The 23,748-nt window shown below is 34.3% G+C and overlaps 1 protein-coding gene and 1 long non-coding RNA gene across 4 annotated transcripts in view; one reads left to right on the top strand and one right to left on the bottom strand.

Annotated features, from left to right (window-relative positions):
- LOC100877948 (cysteine-rich secretory protein 2) overlaps positions 1 to 23,748 on the bottom strand; it is a 115,985-nt gene that overhangs the window by 8,852 nt on the left and 83,385 nt on the right. For all 3 annotated transcript variants that reach the window (XM_076530384.1, XM_076530385.1, XM_003700976.3), the window contains 3 exons: positions 20,028 to 20,164; positions 6,571 to 6,716; positions 5,452 to 5,658 (listed from right to left, as the gene is read on the bottom strand). In XM_076530384.1, coding sequence (XP_076386499.1) covers positions 5,452 to 5,658; positions 6,571 to 6,716; positions 20,028 to 20,164 — 490 coding nt within the window. The remainder of the gene's footprint in view (positions 1 to 5,451; positions 5,659 to 6,570; positions 6,717 to 20,027; positions 20,165 to 23,748) is intronic.
- On the top strand, positions 4,456 to 4,876 carry LOC143264239 (uncharacterized). The gene is made up of 2 exons (XR_013037794.1): positions 4,456 to 4,569; positions 4,655 to 4,876. It is a non-coding gene; the product is annotated as an uncharacterized LOC143264239 (long non-coding RNA).

The raw sequence follows: 23,748 nt of genomic DNA, 5'->3' as shown, positions 1-23,748 counted from the left end.
CAAATTCCATGATTCCCAAATTCCAAGATTCCCAAATTCCAAAATTTCCAAATTCCAAGATTCCCAAATTCCAAGATTCCCAAATTCCAAAATTTCCAAATTCCAAAATTTCCAAATTCCAAAATTTCCAAATTCCAAAATTTCCAAAGTACAAAATTTCCAAATTCCAAGATTCCCAAATTCTAAAATTTCCAAATTCCAAAAGTTCCTAATTGCTAAATTCCTGAATTTCTAAATTCCTAAATTCCCAAATTTCTAAACTCCAAAATTCCCAATTTTCCAACCCCCCAAATTCCCAAAATTTCCAATTTTCCACCCCCCAAATTCCCAAATTTCCAAACCCCAAAATTCCTGCATCCCAAATAAATAAACTTCCTTACAAAATCCCAAAATCTCTAATTCCTCAACCCCACATTCCCAAAACCACCAAAGCTCCAAACCATCCTCTCCCAACAAAGAAATTTCAATCCCCAAAACATCCTCACAGCATAAAAGAACGCAACGCCAGTCTAAAAGAGTAGAATAAAACGACGATCATTTATTATACAGACTAAAACGGACCGTGTTGAATCAAAGAGACGAGAATTGAATTCGTCTTTGATTTTCATCCCGAATAAAATAATCCTTGAGTTCTATTATTTCTCAACGATGGAATTACCTTTGTAACGTGGTATCGTTCCTCCCTTTAAGGAACTCTTGTAGAAGAATTAATTGGAGAATGGAGCTGAACCGTAGGAGAATACGCGAAGAGTTAATCAGTTTCACAGTGGTCGAGATTTCGCGAATGATGTTTCGTAAAATTCTACAAAGTTGGTAATGGCATTATTATACTACGGGTGCTGCCGGCATTATGAACTTTACGATAAAAGCAGACCGGTGAGCCATACTTTAACAATGCTATTTAACGTTATCACAATTTAATTATTTCCTTTGTACACAATTACAATTTTTCTAATCCACCCTTCTTTGTAATTTCATAAAATGGATTCAATTATTACGATTGAAATTCGATGCTGAAATTTGTATGAACGTTCAATTTTTATGCAAATTCGAGTCAATATGATTTCATTTACGCTTTTAATTAATCTGTGTCGAAACGATCGTTGATAAAATATCGTGGATACATTGCTCGTTTTTGTAGCGTTTAATAATGTGTCGGAGATAATACCTTTTCAGTCGTTTGAACGAGTATTTCCCTAATTAAATGAAATTAATAGAGTTTTAAAATTAACTATAAATCTACTGAAATATAACTTGAAAAATTACTTGTATTTTTACTGAAAAATAACTTGTTAAAATAAACACATTGGGACGCTGTAGAAATGAGAGCAATTGAATTCAAATTACTGATTCATTATTAATTCTTATGATCTCCGGTTTAAATGACAGTTAAATAATAAATATTTCGTTGAATAAATCAATCTAATTCATTAAGTCGACCAAATTAGATTAAACTTGGAATTTTCAATAAACGAACACGTGTAACATGCTGTGAAATAAAATAACGCTGTACAACATTGCGAAGCAACGATAAAACCGATGGAATATGAAAACAATGAAAATATGAACAATTAAAAGTTTCTCGGATATGCGTATCGAAAATAATCGAAACAATAAGTAACTAAAATGTACGAGCGAGCGTAATATGCGCACAAAGTATGTCGTCCGTAGAAACAGTCGAATGCAACGAAATGTTTAGTTCCTGCAGAATTAAACGGACCCTGAAGAAACGCTTCCAGGGTCGTTCATCCTTTTAACTCGCAACGAAACGCTCGAGTTACGCTCGATTCTCCTTTCCAGCAACGTTTAATTCCTCTAATTCGAAATCCTTGACCCGCGAGCGAATAATAAATAAAGCACGTCACGCGGTCTTTCTCCGCCATATTTTTTCCAGCCCCGTTCACAGTGGTTGTGCGGGTGGGCGAGCGCGACGCAATCTCGTAATTAATTTTCGCGGTGGATCATTTGAATTCGCGAGTAAAAATGCAAATTAATCGGCCGTTTTCGAGATTAGCCTCCGACGGAAGAGTCGAGATCTTTGGAAGTCTCAACACTTCGACTCGCAGCTTGGACAACTTAATTGTCTGAAAGTTTCAAGCTTCAGAGAAACCAACCGGCTAAATGCAAGGTTATTAGAGGGTATTTTGCAACGAGTTGCCCTGCGAGATTGATGGCGAAGAAAGCTGAGGCTTGGAGCATAATTTGTACGAAGTTTCAGCAGGAACGGTTACAAATGATGCGAAATAGAACTTTGACAATTCCGATACACGAGTTTTGGGCAATTAGGTTAGACACATATATTACAGAGTATTACTGTTATGTGTATGCAATTGTATAGTTGCAAATGCAGAGTTAATTGAATAATCCAATGTTTAGCTGTACTCCTAAATATAATAGCGTTTTATGGAGAACCCGCGTTTGCGATAAACTGAAACGTGGATGATAATTGAAGTCAGCAAAAGTGAACTGATTAGTTCGATTATTAGCAGAACGATCATGAACGTCATTTGAACAAAGAACGACTTGAAAATTTATGATATTTCATTTAAGCTGAATATTTAAATTATTTTTATTCCTATGAAAGGTAGAAAGAAATGACTGACAGAAACTTAAACTATTTCATTGCCAATAAACGAACCTTTAAAAACCATGTAAACTACCACCACTCTTTGTTTCTATTTTTAACAACAGGAATTAGCATAATATAAGAGAACATGTACCTTTTGAAACCATGTGAACTACCACCACTCTTTATTTTTATTTTTAACAGCAGAAATTAGCATAATATAAGAGACCATGATAATTTCCATTCAAAGAAAAGTTCTAACTTATGACAAAATTCTGAAACAATAATTCAGAAAATACTTTGTACAACTTCAAGTATTTAAGTACCCAAAATTTTCTTAGCCATAAAATTCTATCGATCTTGAATTCGAGCCAGAGATCCCGGAAGCTCTAAAAATTCCCACGAAATAGCCTAATATACATGCCGAACGATTTACGGAGGCAGCTTTATGGGACATTCGTTCACCTTCGTATATCAAATCCATTGAAAAGATCTATTGTCCTGTGACCGGTATTCTGGGACTTGTTCCGTTGCTTTATCGCGACTCGTTTCCGTTTCTATTCTCGATTTCCTGTTTCTTGCCCACCGTCTCTCTTGCGCCACATCTCTTTATTCACTGTGTCCGTTCTACGATTCTTTCTACCTTCGCGACTCTTTACCCTTCAAAGGATCTTTTCAATCTTCTATTCTGCGATTTTTACCCATGATCACTCTAATTGCACGCTTCTGTTCCTTCGATTCGATGCTCGTTTTTTTGTCGTTTTATCTCTCAACCTTTCATAATCGTCCGGCTGCTTTACTCCAATTAGTCCGCTTCATCGTTCGTTCCCCTTTACTCTTCTATTCCGTCTGATTCATTTCAGTATTTATTTTTCATTCCTCGTCCGTCGTCTCGCTATTCTACATCCGTCGATTTTTTCAGTTTTGGATCTTTTCTCTGTTTGCGTTGGGAAACGAACCCTTTCGTTACACTTCTTTCCACCATTCTTTAAACCTTTCTGCTCTCTAAATGTTTCTTCTTTCATTGTTCTCGTCCTGTTCTTAGTTTCGATGAAGCGTTCGCTGTTTGGATTTTTGTTTCAGTTCTATATTTTCTGATATTCGCTACTTAAAGACATATTATTTCTTAGGCGAATATTTTAAACTTTGCTCGTATAATCATGTCAATTTTTGTGTTGCAAGATTAATTATTCATCGATACAAAAATATGAAAGGTTCTATTATAAAATTATCTAAGAAGAAATTGAATAAAATCCCAGGTAAAAATAAATATTCTACTACAAAATTATCTAAGAAGAAATTGAATAAAATCCCAGGTAAAAATAAATTTTCTACTACAAAATTATCTAAAAAGAAATTGTATAAAATTCAAGGTAAAAATAAATTTTCTACTACAAAATTATCTAAGAAGAAATGGAATAAAATCCAAGGTAAAAATAAATCACTGTTTATTATAATAATTCTAGTGTGATCCAGTTATCCACAGAAATTTATTAATATTGCATTTAACCGTCATCTCTATTTATCTTTTCCGTGCGACGTCGCCTAATATTTCGCAGCCGCGATACCGACATCGCAGAGAAAAAGAAAAAAATACGAGCCAAGAGAATTTAAATTACGCGCCACCTACCTCAGCGAACGCGCCTCGAGTGCCCCCATAAATTTGTTTCTTGGCCGCAATTTTCCGGATTATGCACGCGGCCTTCCGGCTCGTGCACGCGATACACGCGGGGAAACTTTTCGATTACAATGAGCTGCTTGCATAAATTTCTGTCAGCCATCCGAGAAAAACTAGCGACGTGGTGTGATAATTTCCTCTGTTATTTCGGATCAGTGTTGTGAAGCGGGCCGCGCTTCTTCGCGCATGCGCAGTGAAGGCAGCGTCAGTGAAACAATTGCGTGGGTAAGAACGTGACGCTGATCGTTCGTGCATAATTTTGTAAAATTTGTGTGATTGAAGGAAGAATATGGAACAGAAAGTGTATGCCTGTGTGTGTGCATCTGTAAGTAATAACAATAAATCATCAGATCTTTGTAATTTACGCGATTTATCGTGAATTTGTTTGATTAAAATTTTCGCGTTTGTAGCATAACCCCGGTTGAACTTCACGGCGGCGCATGCGCAGAGAACACGACATATGTCAAGCACCGCTTCGGTCAGAATGCAACGATGTACGTTTCGCTGTTTAAACATCTAAAAGATTTGTGAAGCTGCATGGAGATTTCAACGAGCGGTGGATTATCGTCGAGAGGAGAATATTGAACAAGATTTTACAAAATCCTTTTCTTCAACGTTTAAACTTCAAACTGGTAAGTCGTATCATTTTGTACTTTTTCTGCATGACGTCACAATTCATATCGGTTAAAATGGAGCCACCATTATTTCAAATTGCAACCGGGTATTTTATAATATATCGAAGATGTTAGTGCATGATTTATTTGCATTTCTATCGAATTGCGATTATCATTTTTATTGAATTGATATGTGATGATATATGATTAATACTGTTTTATGATAATTTCGTGTTGTCAAATTACACAACGAATGCGCCATTTTGTATGCAATAATTTGATTCGTTCAAATTCAAAAGCTTATTTGCTTAAAATAAGAAATAGGTTACTAGTGTAATACAAAAATAGGAAAAAGTTGTTTTCTTAAATAAAATGATGAGATATGATTTTTTATTCGCAATGTAATTCAACGAAATTACGAGTAAGGATCATTATGACACCAACGCGACCGCTTTTAAGTATAAATTTTACAACCGTACATTTAGCAACCGCGTAACACAAAGTTTAACATCTGGCGAAAAAGCAAACAACGATATAATAGAGTTCACGGTTTGTTCTTGAAACCCGTGTCTGTTTTAACGTGGTTTACTCACCTCGGGGCATAGTTGCACACGTACATGAAGAAGTCCTTTCCAAGGGGCCCTCTACTTCCGGTACAGTGGCTTACACCACAGCCCACCATGTGTGTGCTGGCCCATGCTATTTGAGTATAGTGACCTATCTCGTGAAGATCGTTCGCTTTGTTGTCGCCATACTTGAAGTCTTTATACTCCATGAACCACATTCTGATCGCGAAATTCCTGAAACGAGAAAATTTAACAGTAATTAAACTATTCTTGAGATGCGTTTAAATTAATTAGTAGAGGATTTATTTCTAGTTGAGTAGGCAGGATTATTCTGTATAGTAGAGCCATGTCTGCAATATAGTAATTTATTCTACTTGTAACTGACCAGTTTATTCTCTACTTTCAAGATATATCCAAGATTGCGAAATCTCTAGATTTCCGAATTCTCTCATTTTCTAAATTTGACAATCCCTAGATCTCCGATATTTTCAAATTCTCAACATTAAAAATTCCCTAGATTTTTGAAATTTTCAAATTTCCTATATTTCCGACTATCTGAATTTTCAAATTGCAAAACTTTTCAAATCCCCATTTTTTGTAATTCCCCAAATTTTTCACATTTTCAAATACCCAACATCTAAAATTCTCTAGACTTCTGACATTCACAAATTCCCTATATTTCCGACTCCGAATTCTTAAATTGCAAAAATTCTCAAAACCCCAATTTTTTAAATTTCCCAAATTTTCCACATTCTCAAATATCCAACATCTAAAATTCCCTAGATCCCCTATACTTTTCCTTCAACAACTCAAACCCTTTCACTGCATTTAATTACGTAGACATCTGAAGTACCAACATTAAAAGTCTTCCCAATTCAAAATGACCTAACGAAGTCAGTTAAAAGCACGACAATCCGTTTCTATCGGAACCGCTTGTAACGAATGAAAGAGACATCGCGAAGTGACGTTGACAATTGTTCAATGAACGTCAACAGGTGGCTCCCTAAAGAGAGGAACGAGTACAAAAGTAAATTATCGTTAAGAAGAAACAGAACAATAACGATTGAATTGGAACTTCGTTCTGGCCCGAGTTTTCGTGTTCGAACAACAAGTATTTGAACCGGGAAGAAGTTCATTGAAACTTACCATAGGGTTTGTCCCGTTGTGATGAAAATGTTTTGTCCGCTCTGTCCAAAACCATCCAAATATAGGCCGGTTGCGTTGTCGTGGACCAATCCCAGACATCGGTTTGCCCATCTTTGGGCTGCTTTCGCCAAACCTGGATGCCATTTCTGCAACAAATATTTTGTTGCATTCTCCCGGAATAATTTGTTTAGTTTAGTCTAGTCAATTGTTTAGTTTAATGTAGTCAATTGTTTTGTTTAGTGTAGTCAATGTTTAGTTTATTCAGATTTAAGTAAAATAGTATATGTTGGGGTTATGTCTGTTCTGAATGTAAAATAACCGTGGTTATTCGTTATGTTGTAAATTGTGTGCGATTGTATTGTCATTGCGAAGATGGCGATAAGTTTATTTGTAGCGGAGAGCGAAGAAAGAGCGAGCAAGATAACATTTGTAAATTTTTGAGAAGCGATGCCTAGCTGGCGATCTCCTTGCGTGTACAGGGGTAGTTCGGCGAACCTGGAGTCGTTCAAGCCACGGCTAGGGAGGTGCTGTATGTATCGCCCTGAGGCTGGTATGACCCTGAGAGGGAGATGACGAACGTCTCCGGTAGTGAGGAACAGTGGACGGAGAACCATTTGGTTTTCTCCGGAACCTTTAGGCTGGTTCAGGAGTAAACCCGCTATGGTAGATAAGGGTAGTATTCGGGAAAAGTCAGAAAGGCCAGGCGTGTTACGAACATTGCTTGGGCGAGGCCCGAATATTCTTTATTAACTTGTTGGTTGTAGAAGTTAGAAGCTATTTTGCTCGCTCTTCCGAGGAATAGATATTACATCGAAAAATCAATTATATTTTCTAACGTTGTATTGTTCGACGATAAATGGTAATAAATTTGCGGTCTATATATATTTTTCTAAATTCAATCTGTGATAATTTTTACAATTTGTATTTAAATGATTTATGTATACAAAGTAATTAACTATTCTGCTTTTTTTATTTTTGTTAATTTAACAATTAACATATTTCTTTACATAATTTCGTTATTACAATTTCATTATTTTAATTACAACAGTTATTATTATCACTACAACAGTCTCATTGTAATTACTAAATTATTACTGTTTCGACCTACAATTTCGTCAAACGGTTTTAATAATCTCGTTACATAATTTCATTATTACCATGTCATTACAATTATTTCATTCATTATATTACTTCATCACAACATTTCCATCGCACAATTTTGTCACGACAATCTCAGTATAACAAATTCATTATAATAGATTCATCACACAATTTATTACAGCAATCGCAGTAACAAATCCACTATAATAGTTTCGTTATATAATTCCATTATAACAATTTCATTGAAACTGTTTCGTTATATAATTTAATTAGAATGAAGTTCATTGTAATAATTAATATTTAATGCCATATTTAATAAAGGAGATGGAAATGTGGATTAAAATTTACTCATAAGTGGTTTTGTTTTGTAGAGAAAATTAACTGAATATGTACTTCTTCATCATATTACTTCGTAACATACAGTCGGAATTATTTTCTCCTATAAATTGAAGACAATATAATTTTTCAAATAATGGAAATATCACTGTATTTCTAAAATATTATATAATATTTCTCTGTAAAACTGAGTCATTCTGTAATAATTTACAGAAGAATTAAATTACATAAAATATTATATATTTTATATGATTATGTAATAAAATATTAATTTCATATATATGTATGGTCTCATTCTGTATAGTTCATGAAAGAATACCTTGAACATTTGAATTTGCATATTTTATTAATATCAGAAATTTTAATTAAATGTATTAAGCAATAATCACTGAGGTGAAACGTTTCGCATAAAGATCACGAATACAAGTCGTAAAAGTGTTATGTAACCGTAAAATGAGTAGATAATGAACGTAAAAGTGAGCACGAAAGATACGAGTATGTAGATAGAAGTTTACATGTTAATGGGTTAAAATAGTAGAATATCCGGAACACGATTTTCCCTTCAACGTGTCAGACGATATTGATCAATCTCAAACTGAATATTCGTTCTTTTGCTTTCACCATCTAGCCGTCAACTTCGTTATTTATGGCCAGGAAAACTTCCACTTCTAATTAGAACGGAAAGGTTCTTTCAGCTTCTCGCTAGCGACTGACATGACGTGAATCCCAAAGAGCAGCAAACTTCAGATTACTATTATGCAAACCTAAGTCTCGACTGCTGAACGTGATTCCATACTTGCGTAAACTTAGCAAATTTTAATAAATAGAAATTTCTAATTAAGCTACTTAACACAGTTTGATGGACGCTGTTGCCTATTCGCGATCGCTAGACTGCGAAAGTTTGCGCATTTATAATATATCGCCGTGTGCTGCGAGTAAGCGAAAAAAGGCACGGGAAAATTCGAAATTAAAGTAGGCAAGAAATATGTGTATTCGGAAATTTAGCGATTACGTTTTCTAATTTTCAGATACATTTTTTATTTTTGATAAAATTTTTCATTTTTAGTTTTTTATTTTTAAACTTATGAGATTTCAAATATTCTAATTTATGGATTTCCAGATCTTCAAGTTTGTACATTTTTTAATTTCTAAAAATGTCTAATTTCATCAAAGATAAAAAAATTAATTTACAAACAAAGAGTTAAAGAATCAACACATACATTGATTTATGTTTCATACAATTTATTTTTATTTCAAAATTATGCATACACGTGATGAGTTTAGTGTTGAAGTCTCCTATTCCTTTTCCATAAAATTCACGAATTTGACAGGAAACTAAAGCTATTCGAAAGCAAAGCGTCTATAATCAATGGCATTCCATTTATTCGACGACTCGTCGTTAATTTTCTCAGTCAATGAGCTCTCAGTATCGTCGTAATGGTCGTGATCCAACTTTACTCGTAAAAATTTATAACCACCTTCGACGTAACGATATCGCGTCTCATCGTTGAAAGCCTGTTAAGCTCCGCGATGTTGAGCTTCGAGTTCTTCGAGTGGGAATAAGTCTCACTTGTGAATTCGCCAAAACGTTCCCATAAAGATTAAAACAATAAAGAGGGTGAACTGCCCTTGCTAATTCACTTTCTATAAAACCTCGTAGGAGGGCATTTATTAATCCTTTGTGCACGAGAAATTCACACGTTCGCTACGTTTTTTGAAGAGTGTGTTCGACGTATGTGAATATTACATTTTTACGCAACTTTTAATTGTATATTTTTATCCAACTTTTAATTCTATGTTTTCATACCATTTTTAATTCTGTTTTTACAGAATTTTTAATTGTTTCTTCAATGTATAAAGAAAATTTTTCAGAAAGAAAAGTCAAAACATAGGACAAGTGTATTTCTCTCTTAGAACGTGTCCGACCCAATAGGAGCCAATCGAAACAATTCGGCAATCTTCAATAATTTACATCTAGTCAACTTAGAACATTTTATTTAATTACATATTCTTCCTTAAAAGTATACGTGCGCTTTTACCCGCAGTAAAACTTCGAATAGCTGAAATCAGTTTTAATCACTTTTCGCTGGTCGATAAAGACAATTGTTACCGGGCGCAAATTACGCGGACTACTTTATATCGTAGAGATAGGATCCGATAGTTAAATGTTCGTTAAACGTAACGGAGATACCGTTAACGCGTTTAGCTCGCGATGCGCCATAATTATTTCAATTAGATGGACTTAAGACAATTGCACTAATTACGTTGAGCCGAGTGGCTGCGAAACAGCCCACCGCCCACCGAGCCCGATTCGATCTTCCTTGCGAAAGCAATTTAGAGAATTTTTCAGCTGCGCTCGTTTCGCACGCGTAATCAGTTTTACAGAGAACTTGTAAAGCGTTTAGAGTCCCGAGGGAATTTAATTACACTGCGAAGAAACGCGTTTCTTGCTGCCTCTCGCTCGCGAGATGTATCGCGTGAAACGTAACTTCGGAACAAAGTAACATCGCGATTTATGATTTTATCAAATCTTCGTTTTCTGTGTTATTAGCCTCTTAGGCTGAACTACGCTGCTTAACAGAGGTCTCAAGCGACTACATTGGAATGAAGTTTTTGTTTAAATTATTTTTCCCAAAGATATGTTATACTTTAACTTTGATAATTTACTTTTTCGAAAATTCACAAAATAAGTAATTTCTAAATGTTACAATATCGTGTATTAGTGCAAGGTGTTCCCATGGTGCCTAAACTTGGTTACCTTTTATTTACATGTAATGTACTTTTGCGGGATTTGTTAATACTCTTATGAAACGTGGTGAAGGCAAAAAAGTGCGAATCAGAACATATGAAAACGATCGTTCAATTGAAATGGTGAGCGAGGGAGCTAGTAGGGGGAGCCACTATAGTGGCGCTGTGTAATCTACGACATTCGCGAAAGCCACTATAGTGGACCGTCGTACAGAGAGATGGTACGAAAGCCACTATAATGGCGCGTCGTGCGTAAGAAGTTAAACAAGATTTTTAGAGTGCTATAAGACTCGTTCAAAAAGTAAAAATTTGCTTTCCTTCGAATTTAAAAACGCATAATAATCTTTGTACAATATACATACATCTTAATGCACCCATATTCAGAAATAAATTGATTAACTCCATTCCAAATTTCAATTTTATTTACCAAATTATTACATGAAGCTCTGCATAAAAAACCGGGTTTCAAACGTTTAAATAATGTCGGGGAATATTTTCTGAGCGATTTCTGCTGTTTCAACGAAACAAGGTCCATCATCATTCATCGTATTGTACAAAAACTTTATCCTCGAAATCAAATGGAAACGAAACAATGAATCTACATGCGTTCATGAGTGTTCAAAAGCAACGAGGAAATGCAGAATATCGAGAGTTTCTCCGAATCTCTTATCAAAACATATAAATCAAAACATATGAAAGGATCATTCAGTTGAAACGGTGAGGGATCAAGTAGAGTAAGTCACTATAGTGGCGCTGTGTAATCTACGACATTCGCGAAAGCTATTATTATGACGCATTGTACCTAAGAGGTTACTCTTGGCTTGTAACATCCTGTCAGACTCGTGATGCACGTTACAGTTCAAATATGATAAACTCAAATTTGCATGAAGTTTGTGTTCGTTACCAATTGTAACTTGTATAATTGAAGATCGTGAAGTCTAAATTATACTCAACATTTCGACGTTCGTTACTTATCTTAACACCACAATAGTAATTATATCTGACTGACTTTATTATTCTATTGTACTGTTTTTGTGATATATCGTTAATGAACGTGTCGTACGATTATATATGTATAATATACTATGTGCAATACTATGTATATTATATTAAAGGTGGTCCAAAGTCATACTGTACGCCATATTTGAATTGAGCGCTCGAGACGGGTCACGTGATGTCGGACCCTCTTTTATCTTTGCCATTATTATACACCCAGTATTATCAGTTGAAATTATAATTGCAAAACACATTAAGCTAATATTTGTAACAAAATTTCACTACCTTTCACAAATAACAAAGGACCAGAAAATCGAGCTAAATTTAACAATATCGATTAAATAATTGTTCAATGATATTTATCTATAAATAGTTGAACTTCTAAACCCAGTCAATTATTTCCGTTCGTGTAACAAAGCACCGTTAAATTTTTGCTTTTAAAATATTTACAGAAACTAGGAACTCTCGAAACAGCGGTACGAGAAGATTCGTGCAGCACGTATTTTACCTTGTTTCTCGAAATTCGCGCGCGGCCCTTGCACAAAAACGTGTCCTCTATTCGCGTAAATGGGTCGTAATCCTAACTGCTGAGTGTTATCACACCAGCTTGTACCTCCGAAATTTTAAAACGAACCCAAATTCTCCGAGACTTGATTACAATTTGGAACTTTCCCGTTCATAAACAACGAGAAACGAGGGAACAGAAGTGTCCCGTTGTTCGTTTGCTCGACTTGTTATTTCAACGTACGAGCATTTGCCCATCGCGGAGGTTCGTTATCGCAAATAATCTCGATCATTATATCGTATTATTTATTGTGCATTAGCGGTAATAGCGCGAAATATCTATGAAACGTCGTAACGATCGGTCTCGTCTGCGTTTTAACGGCAATCAACTGCGAATTTATTGCTCGTCCGAAGCTGCGATACGTTTCCCGATAATTACTGGGAACGAAGTATTTTTCATTGCGACGCTAATTGCTGCACTTTTTTTAGTTCTAATTAAGTAATAGAGGGAAATCTCCGAATTCGTGAATTTATTTTTAGATTCGTATACTTTTTAGCTTTTGCATATTTTATTGTGTGGAACACATTTCTAAGTTTATGGATACATTTCTAGGCACATTGCTAGATTTCTACATTTCTACATTTTTTTATTTGTAATTAAGGATATTTTAGGAAATTTACAAATTTGAAATTTTTACATTTCTAAATTTTCAAAATATCAAATCTATAAAAATTCTCAATATTCTCGAAATTATTGAAATTGAAAATATTCCGAAATTCTCCAAATTTTCGAAATACTCAGAATTTTCTAAATTTTCTAAATCTCAAAATTGGTGGAATTCTTCAAATTTTTGGAATTCTTAAAATATTCAAAATTTTCAGCATCTCAAAATTCTCAAAATTCTTAAAGTTAATAAAATTCTTGAAATTTTCAAAAATCTAAAATTTTCGAAATCCTCAGAATTCTCAAAATTTTCAAAATCTCCAAATTGATAGAATTCTTTAAATTTTTTGAATTCTCAAAATACTTAAAATTCTCAAAATTCTTAAAAGTCTAAAAATTCTCAAAATTCTAAAAAATGTCAAACTTCTTAGAATTTTTGAAATCCTAAAAATTCTCAAAATTTTCAAAACCTCCAAATTGATAGAATTCTTTAAATTTTTTAAATTCTCAAAATACTAAAAATTTTTAAATCTAAAAATTTTCCAAATTTTTTAAATCTAAAAATTCTCAAAAATTTTTAAATCTAAAAATTCTCAAAATTCTTCAAATTAAAAAAATTCTCAAAAAAATTCTCAAAACCTTAAACGTCAAACCTTCAAATCATCAAAACAAAAACTAAAGAAAAGAAACCAAAGTGTAACAATCGCAATTAGAAAATGTCGCACAAGACACATGTTCAACAAAGCAGCGAAGGCGTTAATAAATCAATTACACGTGTTTAAGGGTAAAGGAAGATCCATTTATCCCTCGCGTTCAACAAAGTGCGATCAGTTTCAACGTCAGATGCGTTCGTTTCCTCTCCAAAGGCATTTCCGAAAGATGTTTAACCGTGTTCCCGACAAATCGTCGTCGCTCGTTCGAGCGGGTGGAAACATTTGTAACTCGCCTCGTTTAACGAGCGTCGAAAGTGTCGGGCTGCATTTTCTTTTCGCGAGAAAACCAACCCCGTTGCTTTTGCCACCGCCGCTAACGAACCATGAGAAAGACACAAAGGAACGCTTTGACAAGTTAACTCTTTATTTGTTAACTTCTTTCTGCTGGAAACGTAATTTTCACGCCAGCAGGTTTAACCCTTTGAGCGATACGAAAGTACAGAGTTGCGTTTTGTCATGTACGGTTTGAATTCGACGCGAGTGTGGTAAATTCATGCGGGATGTAATTTCCTAACGAACGTTTGTATTTTTGATCTCATAAAACTGATGTATTTCAGATTTGGTAATTTAGAAATTTAGATAGTGAGAAATTTATAAACACAGGGTGGAGCGTATGTGGGATAACATATTATACATTTAAAGGGATTTAACCTACAATGTTACATGCGAAATTTTGTTGGTTAATAAGCTTGTTCATATAATAACTAATACATAATAGGTATTTTAATCGTGAGAACTTTTCGAAACATTTGTGAATTATTCAGTTAGAGACCATACGTGTACCACACATGTTAATATTTTCCAAACACGTAACTCTTCGAATCAGAAAATTAGATCGCAGATTTCTGATTTTCAAACTCTGATTTCTTCGAGTTTCTTCAAACAGGAAACCACGATGTATATTTAGTCCCGAATTTCATTTCCTCCAGGAGATCCCCAACAAAAGTTCCACGTTACCGAATCGAGAGCAAACGGTGAGCAGAAAATCGAAGGGAAATAACATTGTTTATAGGGAAAGTAGTTTGAGACTCGTGATTATGTAAACGGCAGTTTGTGCGTAAAGTTTAATGTCGGTTTTACTCCGGATAAACACGACCCGAAAGTAATTTCCATTCTCGCGATAAAACCGTCGGGACATTGGTTTACTTGTTTTTCACGGGCGGATTTCGGAAATCGTAAACCTAGAACCGATAATGTAGCTTGCATAAAGTAATCTCAAACCTGTTCGGAACATTACTTTTTGCATCGACCGCGCAAATTAAATGGGAAAGCGAATCTCCATACGCGAGGTATATGAAACATATTTGAAACGATTCCAACGTTTGCGATATTCACGGTTTTAATTCTAACTTTTATTAAATTGCTTTCGATTTTTGTAACGTTTAGTTCGATATTTTGTTGCAACGTTTAATAGACTGTATTATGTTTTAAATGCATATATGATACTTTATGATGATGTTTGTATAGTATAGTATTATACATATGCATAATATGTGAACACACATGTATATGTATGTAGTATGTGCATGTGTATGTGTATAATAGTATGTGTATATGTATATGTATAGTAGTATGTGTATACGTATGTGTATATGTATGTGTTCATATGTGTATGTGTATAGTAGTATGTGTATATGTATGTAAATAGTACAATGTACATATGTATACATATGTATACATATAATAGCACATATGTAAATAGTACAATATACATATGTATACATATGTACTATACTATACAACACATCATCATATATGTATAGTGCATATGTATATGTATGTGAAGACTAGTATATGTATACACATATGTCTACACATATGTATAGCATATGTACAAAACATATTAAAATTGATTACATTCTTTTTAAAATAACGTATCAAATGCATCAAATATAAAATGAATTTCATTACAATAATTTCTGAACTTAATACGACTCAATATGGACTAATTATTTTCATCCTAAAAAAAATATTAATAAAGAATAAAATTCCTCATTTCGAAATGATAGAAATGAATTCAGCCACTAACGAACAATCCGGATGCACCGAATGTTCATTCAATAAACATACTCATTTAATTCACTAATCTGATCAGAATGTTAATCGAGCAATTTCGTTAAACTTCTCCACTCGAAAACGAAGATCGGTTTAATCAATTTGCCCCGAATGATCATTTTCAATTAGTAAACTATTAACGTTCCCCCATTTATGGTACAAAAATCCGATTCGAACGTAGAGAAGAAATAATAATGTATTAACATCAGCTTGTTCGAACGAGTTTCGCAGAAATTGATCGCATTAAATGCAATCGAACGTAATTTCCATGAAAAGAAATCCGAAAGAATCTCGGACGATTTTATCTGGAGGAGTGCTCGAAAATTACCGACCGCTATTCCTATCTGGATTTCGCCGGAGAATCCGGTGAAATCGATGGAACATCAAAGCGGTTGAAGAGGTCTGGGCGAGTGAGGGTTGAAACATCCCCTTTCAGGGTTACGTTCGCGTAATTACGTCTATGAAACGAAAGAATGCAGCTTGAACAAGTCGTTCCGTAAACGCAAAGGGTGTTGGAGGATAATCAACGAATCTTGATAAACGAATGAATTTTTACGGGCTACGGATTTAACACCTTCTACAAAATGATGAAACGAATTTATCATATAATACATACATACATACATACACACACATATGTGTATCATTCATATCATATATGTACAAAATGTATCGCTTACAACGAAATCAGTTCAGGCAAAATATATTAATTACACAATACCGTCGTTTAAAATCTGTATCTAATTAATGATATGATTAATTATTTCATATGATCAGTATAACTAATTAACTTTAATATGAATTCCGTATTAAATTAATCAATCATCTACAACTTCCAAACAGAACAGATCTCTGAAATATAAAATTAATTTTGATAAACGGTACATAAAATGAGGAAGGATAAAGTCAGACGGAAACATACTTGACATAATGAAATTTCTTTCGTCTCGGTGCTTTTTCTGATTCAGAGGATACACTGCATGAAATCGTGTCATTCAAATTGCTCAGTTTATGAATGACGGCTGAGGTTCCTGTGCGACCTACTTTCCCCTGCAAAATGCGTACGTCGCTGGTAGTAGTAGTAAAGACAGTAAAAAAACGATGATTTAACATCTGTCACTGGCCAGTGTATACGACTTCAGGTTGGGATTGGTCAGTGTTATGAACGAGAGAAAGATGTACGAGCGAAGGAGAAAACAACCGAATGCCCGAATGCATGATTTTGTTTCTACGATGTCTCGAGAAAGGAAAATAGATGATTGCATTAGTAGATTGGTCGATCATTATGTTATTAGATTACTAGGATTACTAGGACACTGGATCACTAGATCACTACATCACTAAGTCAATAGATTACTAAGTTACTAAATCACTAGATCACAACGTCTCTTGATTACTAGATCATTAGGTCACTAAACAGCTAGATTATTATTCCCTTAGATTCCAATTTTCCTATATTGTATATTCCCGTAGATCCACATTCTACTAGATCTTTATTTTTCTAGATTTCCCTAAAGCTTTATTGGTCCTAGATCTCTAGATTCCCCTACATTTACAAGATTCCTCTGGATCCCTAGATTCTTCTAGATCTCGAGATTCCTCTAAATCCCTAGATTTACCAAGATCCCCGAATTCCACTAGATCCCTACATTCCTTAGATCCTTAGATTCTCCCAGATTCCTAGGTCCCCAGATTCACCTAGATCTTTAAATTCTCATAGATTCCTAGGTCCCCAGATTCCTCTAGATCCTTAGATTCTCCTAGATTGCTAGATCCCCAGATTCCTCTAGATCTCTAAATCCCTACATTCCCCTAGATCCCTAGATTTCTCTGTATCCCAATTCCTTTATATTCCAATTCCCCTAGGTTCCACTTCCCTAGGTCCATAGTCCCCTAAATGCATATTCCTCTAGACCCATATTTTCCTAGATCCACATTGCCCTAGATCCACATTCCCCTAGACTCATATTTTCCTAAATCCACAATCTTCTAAATCCCTATTCCCCTAGATCCCAATTCCTCTACATCCTCATTTCTGCTATTCCCTAAAATTCCCTTAATCTCCATGAAATCCCAATATCTCAAAAATCTCTATATCTCCAAAAGCACTATATTCCTAATGAAAATAGAACAAGTTCTACCTTACGTGCATTGTTCTCAAAATAAAAAAATTTGAACTCTTTTGAGAAAAAGCGGAGATGGAAGTGAGAGGTGAAAATATAATAATTCCGTTCGAGGAACCGTATCTTCGAAACGAAATACCGTACCGGCATAAAACTGGAACTTGATTACGAAGCGGACTTCTAAATTCCGTATAAAGCTTTTCCTATTAGAGAAATAGTTAACTTTGTTCGAAAATCCTAGCTCGCGAATATAAAGGCGAATAGCGTACCACACGGAACTACAGTTCGCTTTAAGCGACGATATCTCGGAAACGAAAAATCGTATCGACGTGAGAGGAACACTGTATTAAAGGATAAGATTCCGGCTTCAATATGAAGCTTTCGTAGCGGAAAAATATTTGGGTTTTTTAAACCGTATATTGCACGAACTGGATTCCAAAAGTTTTTCGAGAGCGGAGAGAAATAACGGAATATTCGAACTATAATTTTTTAAAGAAAATTGTAGTTTCTTTGGAAAATTGTAGTTTCTTTAGAAAATTGTAGTTTCGGAACGAAAGTACCTATTATTTTATCCATATCGTTGTATTAAAGGTTAAAGTTTCTTGTATCATGCGTTCGTATCAGAATAATACCTAATTTTGTAAGTATTACAAAGGTTTAAAGTCGCAGTAGCTTTAATAGGTCGTCCATTGCGGAATGGATTATGGTAATTGTGCACTGTTCTCAGGATAATGTTACTATGTAATTACGCTGATAGCTGCTTCTAGTGTCATAGATACTAGGAATTGTATGGAGTTTTATTCCGGACGCTTGTTTTCTACGTACTTTATTACATTGATACAGCGTTTCTTTTATAACGCGTTCTTTTATCGTTAAAAACGCAAATAAGCGACAGAGGGTGTGCCAACGTTTTTTATCGAGACTTTTATATTTTTTCGCTGTGTAACACCGTTTTTACTTCTCGTTACTTTGGTTATCCTGTTTATGAATTTTATTGTAATGTATTGTATGCATATCTTGCATTTTTATTATTTGTATTATTTCTGAAAGGAGTCTCTGAAGTTCAGTATATAAAATGAATAATTCATATTGTAAAAATTAAATCAAAGGTTTTAACAAAACACACAAAACAATTTATTTTTAACAGACGAAACTAACACGGATAACAATAAAACTTTTAATTAACTGTTTTTAACGAAATTAATACACTCAAACGCCTTTTCTAATTGTTCTCGACAACTTTCTCGTATTTCTATTCGTTCTCGACAACTTTCTCGAAACGTCTTTCGCCCAGAGATTGCCGTTTTTTTCTCCGCGCTTCTTTGTCTCGCTATCAATTTTTAAACATATCGATAACTCTCGAACACAACATTCACAACTATTTACAATCGATTCTCTCAAACACAATATTGACAACTATTTACAAATAATTCCACACTCCACAGTATAGATATATAAATTACAATTTTTTTTAACAATCCACTTTAAATTTTTAGTGTTCATAACTACAAAAATTGAATTAAAGGAAGTATATTTAATTGGTGTCAAAATATCAGTGAATTGTTATATACAAATATATGTATATATCTTCATAATTCAATTCACAATTTTATTATCTATTTTACTTCATAATATAACTCAGTTTTTGATGAAGTATTTAACTTCATAATATTACTCAAAATTTTATAAAGCATTTAATGTCATAATACAATTCTGCATTTAGCTTCATAATTCAATCCTAACTTCATAAATTAAATTTCAGTATTTAAGTTTTGGGGCTAATGACCAGTTAACCATCAACCTAGACAATCATTCAAGTAAATAAAAGTACGTCAAGTATTTATTAAAAATACTGTGTTATGTATTGGAACACACAATCACTTTGCATGAAGTAAACCTTATGTGTCCCTCCACATATGGACGTTACTGTACCTTCATAAGTACACATACTTTAATCCTTTGCACTCAAAAGGTGATTCATAACGTTTAACTTGAAAAATACTTTAACTTGTGAAATATTTTTTAATTAAATCTAGAGTACCATACATGTGAAGTATAAACACTTGAAACAAGCCACTGAAAATAGCAGAGAAATAACTTCAAAAGAATGCATTTGTCAACTTAATTTCATTGCTATCTGCCAACTCTAAAAATACCTTCGAGTGTAGAGAATTAAAAGTGCAGTGAAATTTATAAAAAGTAGACTGAAATACTTACCATAACCAGCATATTAGCAGCCGGTGGTTTGACCTGCGTGCGAAAATAGTTGTGGGTATCGACGATCTTCTGTCGGACCTTGCTGCTGCTCGTCCTTATTAGGCTGACAGGCACCCTGTCCCCGTACAACCTCGGTGCTGAAAGCAAAGGCAAACCGTTCCTCTCAACAACGTCTCGATAACCGATATTCCTTGTCAATAAAAGTCCTGCTGCCTCTCCTCGAGCGTTGCTCCATTTCCTTCTCATCCCATCCGTTTCCTTTTTCCGCGGTGCAAGTATCCGCTTTAAAGCGGAATATCGACAGCGTCGCTGCGTCCAAACGGGCAATAACATTCTATTTTCATACCCTTTACCCTTCTCTCGATCCTTATGCCATCGAGGTAAAGAGGACGTGGAATTTTCTGCCACGAGACCGCGCCAGGGAAATGCGTTTCTCGTAATAGCGTATACGGGACCGTTTCAACCGTGCATTTTTCTGCGAATGTCGATACACCGGAAGGAGAAACAATGCTCCCAGATCGCACGCGACAAGATTTCCGCCCAAAAGAAAATCCTTTTTATAACACATGGACATGGAAAGCAAATTCGATTCTTGTGCGCTGAAAATAACTCACGGCGCGTTTTATTTTTAACGTGCTTTTGTGACGCAGGGATATGGGGTTTGATGTGGACTTCTAGTTAACGCTTTGGTCGAACATTCATATGTGAATGTTTCAATTTTTACATATAGCAACTTTAAAAAAAGTGCCTACTCTTTTGGGGAATTTTTATGAATTTGAAAAATTGTATATTACTATTGGTAAAATTGTGAATTTGAAGATTAAAATGTTAACAAAACATAACATTCAGGAACGTGTCAGAAAGCAAGAAATCGTAAATTCGAGCAATTTCTGTGTAATTTCGACGCATCTCAAGTTTTACGATCGAATGCTTTCAGGCTTTTATTAATTCTAAGAATGGATATTTGAAATAAAATATCCATTAAAACCGCGAGAGTAAATGAGTAAACCGATGGTTGATGGTGATGCGAAATTTAATGGCAGAAGTGAAGTACGTGAGAGGGAAAAATTGTTACGTGCATTATAATAAAAGAAACTTAATGCATCGTATATTCGTGCCAAATTTACTCTGAGCGAAAGGGTTGTACGAATGGGCGAACAATTTAAAAAAATAGCAGCTTAAAATTTCCAAGATAGAAGTCGGCTGCTCTCAAAATTTTCGTCACGTTTTTATTAGCGACATGCTCGTGCTGAAATCTGCGATAAAATGCACGAACTATTAATTAAGAGCGAATACGTAGTTACCTCAACTACACGCGTATTTTAAAATTAATTATATTTATCAAAATAATGTGTATTTGTTATTAAAAAAATGGTTATTTTATTTCGATAGGATATTAATAAAATTGTGTTAACATTTTACTTCGATAAACTAAAAATAAAATTACTGGTTTGGATAAAATTACGTTTATTTTATTTCAGTGAATTATTAATAATATTACGTTATTTTATTTCAATAAAATATTAATAACATTACGTGGATTTCATTTCAGTAAAATTCATATTCAGTTTGAATGAGATAGAAATAAAATTATAGTATTTGAACGCGTGGTAACATAACATATGTAATGCTTGGTAATATAATAGAACGGCTAATTGTTATGTGATACCAGCTTGTTAAAGCAACAATTCGAGGTAAATTATTAGGGTGTGTAATATTACAGTGAGTTTTCCATGTATATTAATATATATGAGAACGCATAATTCGCAAATAAAAATATTAATAAATACATATATGAGTACATGTAAATACACGTATTTCACATGTTAATGAACGTATGAGGTACACTCGTCTCTCATTTATGTTGATGAATGTATGACTATGTATACACTTTATTCACATACGTACACAAATATTAGTAAGCATACATGATTGTGTGTACACGTATTTCATATGAATGCATGAGGCCACATATGTATACATATGCATCGTATGTTATCAGATGTATGAAATCATATATAAACATACTTCAATCTATGGAAGTACATATACGTCCTTCATATATACATTAATGAATGTATGAGAGTACATCTTGTATGAGAGTATGTGTATACATCTTTCACACAATAAATGTGCGAGAGCGTACATATACGTCTTTCACGAAATGTGCGATACATACTATCGCAATGAAGAAATTAAAGGGGAAGCATCTAAGAACTTGTCGATTAACGATTGGAACATCGTCGGTTCGATTTTCATCAAAATTTCTACATTTGTTCGAGGAACAATTGTCCCAGTTGGGTGAAAGATAAACGTCGCAGAGCGATGAATAATTCCCTGAAGTTTGTTTCGAGCCTGTAAGTAGGAACGGGGTGTTCAAGTCAGAGCCTCTCGAGCGGGCTATTCACTCTGGCTAAAGTTTGTGGCCGGGGGCAGGTCGAAATGTTAAATTAGGGTCAGAGATCGTTCGGGGACAGAGATTTTATCAGGACACACGAGTGGATAACATCTGATCCCCTCGACACTCGTAGCTCGGCCAATAAATCAGGTTCACGACTAATTTACAAGGAGATCAACTCTATCGTTGATTACCCTACGCTACTTGCCTACAAACGACGATGCAGATCCGATCATTTCCGGCTCGATTTATCCATTGGTAATCCCTGATAATTCGACGGATCACCGTAACTCTAATATTCATAGGAATATCGACTATGTTGGAGTACATTCGGACCACTTCATTTTCAAACCTTTTCATGTTAATTTGACATAACTTTTCGTGTTTTATGTTCTCCTCGTTTAACTTTCATTTTATGACGTTTGATCGATTTTTATATTTGACTAGAAATTATACTAAGTTTTTATAATAGTTGACCATAATATACAATTATATAATATACAAGGAAATTTTTTTATTTTATCAAACGTAAGTGAACAGCAACAAAATGATAATAAATACTACGAAAAACATATGTATGTTCACATGTGTCTCCAATAATTTCACATATGTGGTAATTAATTTATATGTCACAATTGTTTCATATATTTTCAAGCAGATAAAAATCAATTCTATCATATGATCTCAAATATAAAATTTCTATAATCTACAATTATATTTTTTGAACATATGTTACTATTACATAAAAAAGTGCTCATAATGAACATATGTGGATGCTGGTAGAGAACCCGTTAAATGAAACGTTAAAAAGAAAAGGGGGATAAAAGTAACAAGAAGTTTCGATAGTAATCGAAAGATTTCGAGGTAACTGTCGATCGAGTCCCAGCACCGAAAGAAATTCGGAATCCGTATTCGACCCATGGGTAAAGTTAGCGAAGCGTGACATGAGTAATGTGCCTAGTGTCACAGTTTCGGCGGAATCGTTCAAACTTTTCCCGCCATTAATCAGAGAAAAATTCGCGCAGCGTATGCTGAAATAAAATACAGGATACCGTTACTGGCTTTTGAGATCAGATAACACTGTGAAACGGAAACGACGCTGTGTTTGTTACCTGTTTGCTCCCTTTTGGCTACTTTTATTTTCTTCCAGGTGAAGCCAGCAAATGACATGTTGCAACAAAAGCACTACCCTTTTAATTAGGAGCGCCCTGTAGCTATTTTATTATGATGGTAAAAAGCTCCTTGAATTTAATATGATTCTTAGCCATCCGGATTTGACCCAGTTGCAACTTTATTTTTATATTATTGTGCAGAGTCATGTTT

Source organism: Megachile rotundata, chromosome 4, assembly GCF_050947335.1.
Source record: "Megachile rotundata isolate GNS110a chromosome 4, iyMegRotu1, whole genome shotgun sequence".
In the NCBI taxonomy this organism is placed as follows: domain Eukaryota; kingdom Metazoa; phylum Arthropoda; class Insecta; order Hymenoptera; family Megachilidae; genus Megachile; species Megachile rotundata.
Note: the sequence above shows the minus strand (reverse complement) of the source record. Positions and strands in the feature narration are given on the sequence as shown.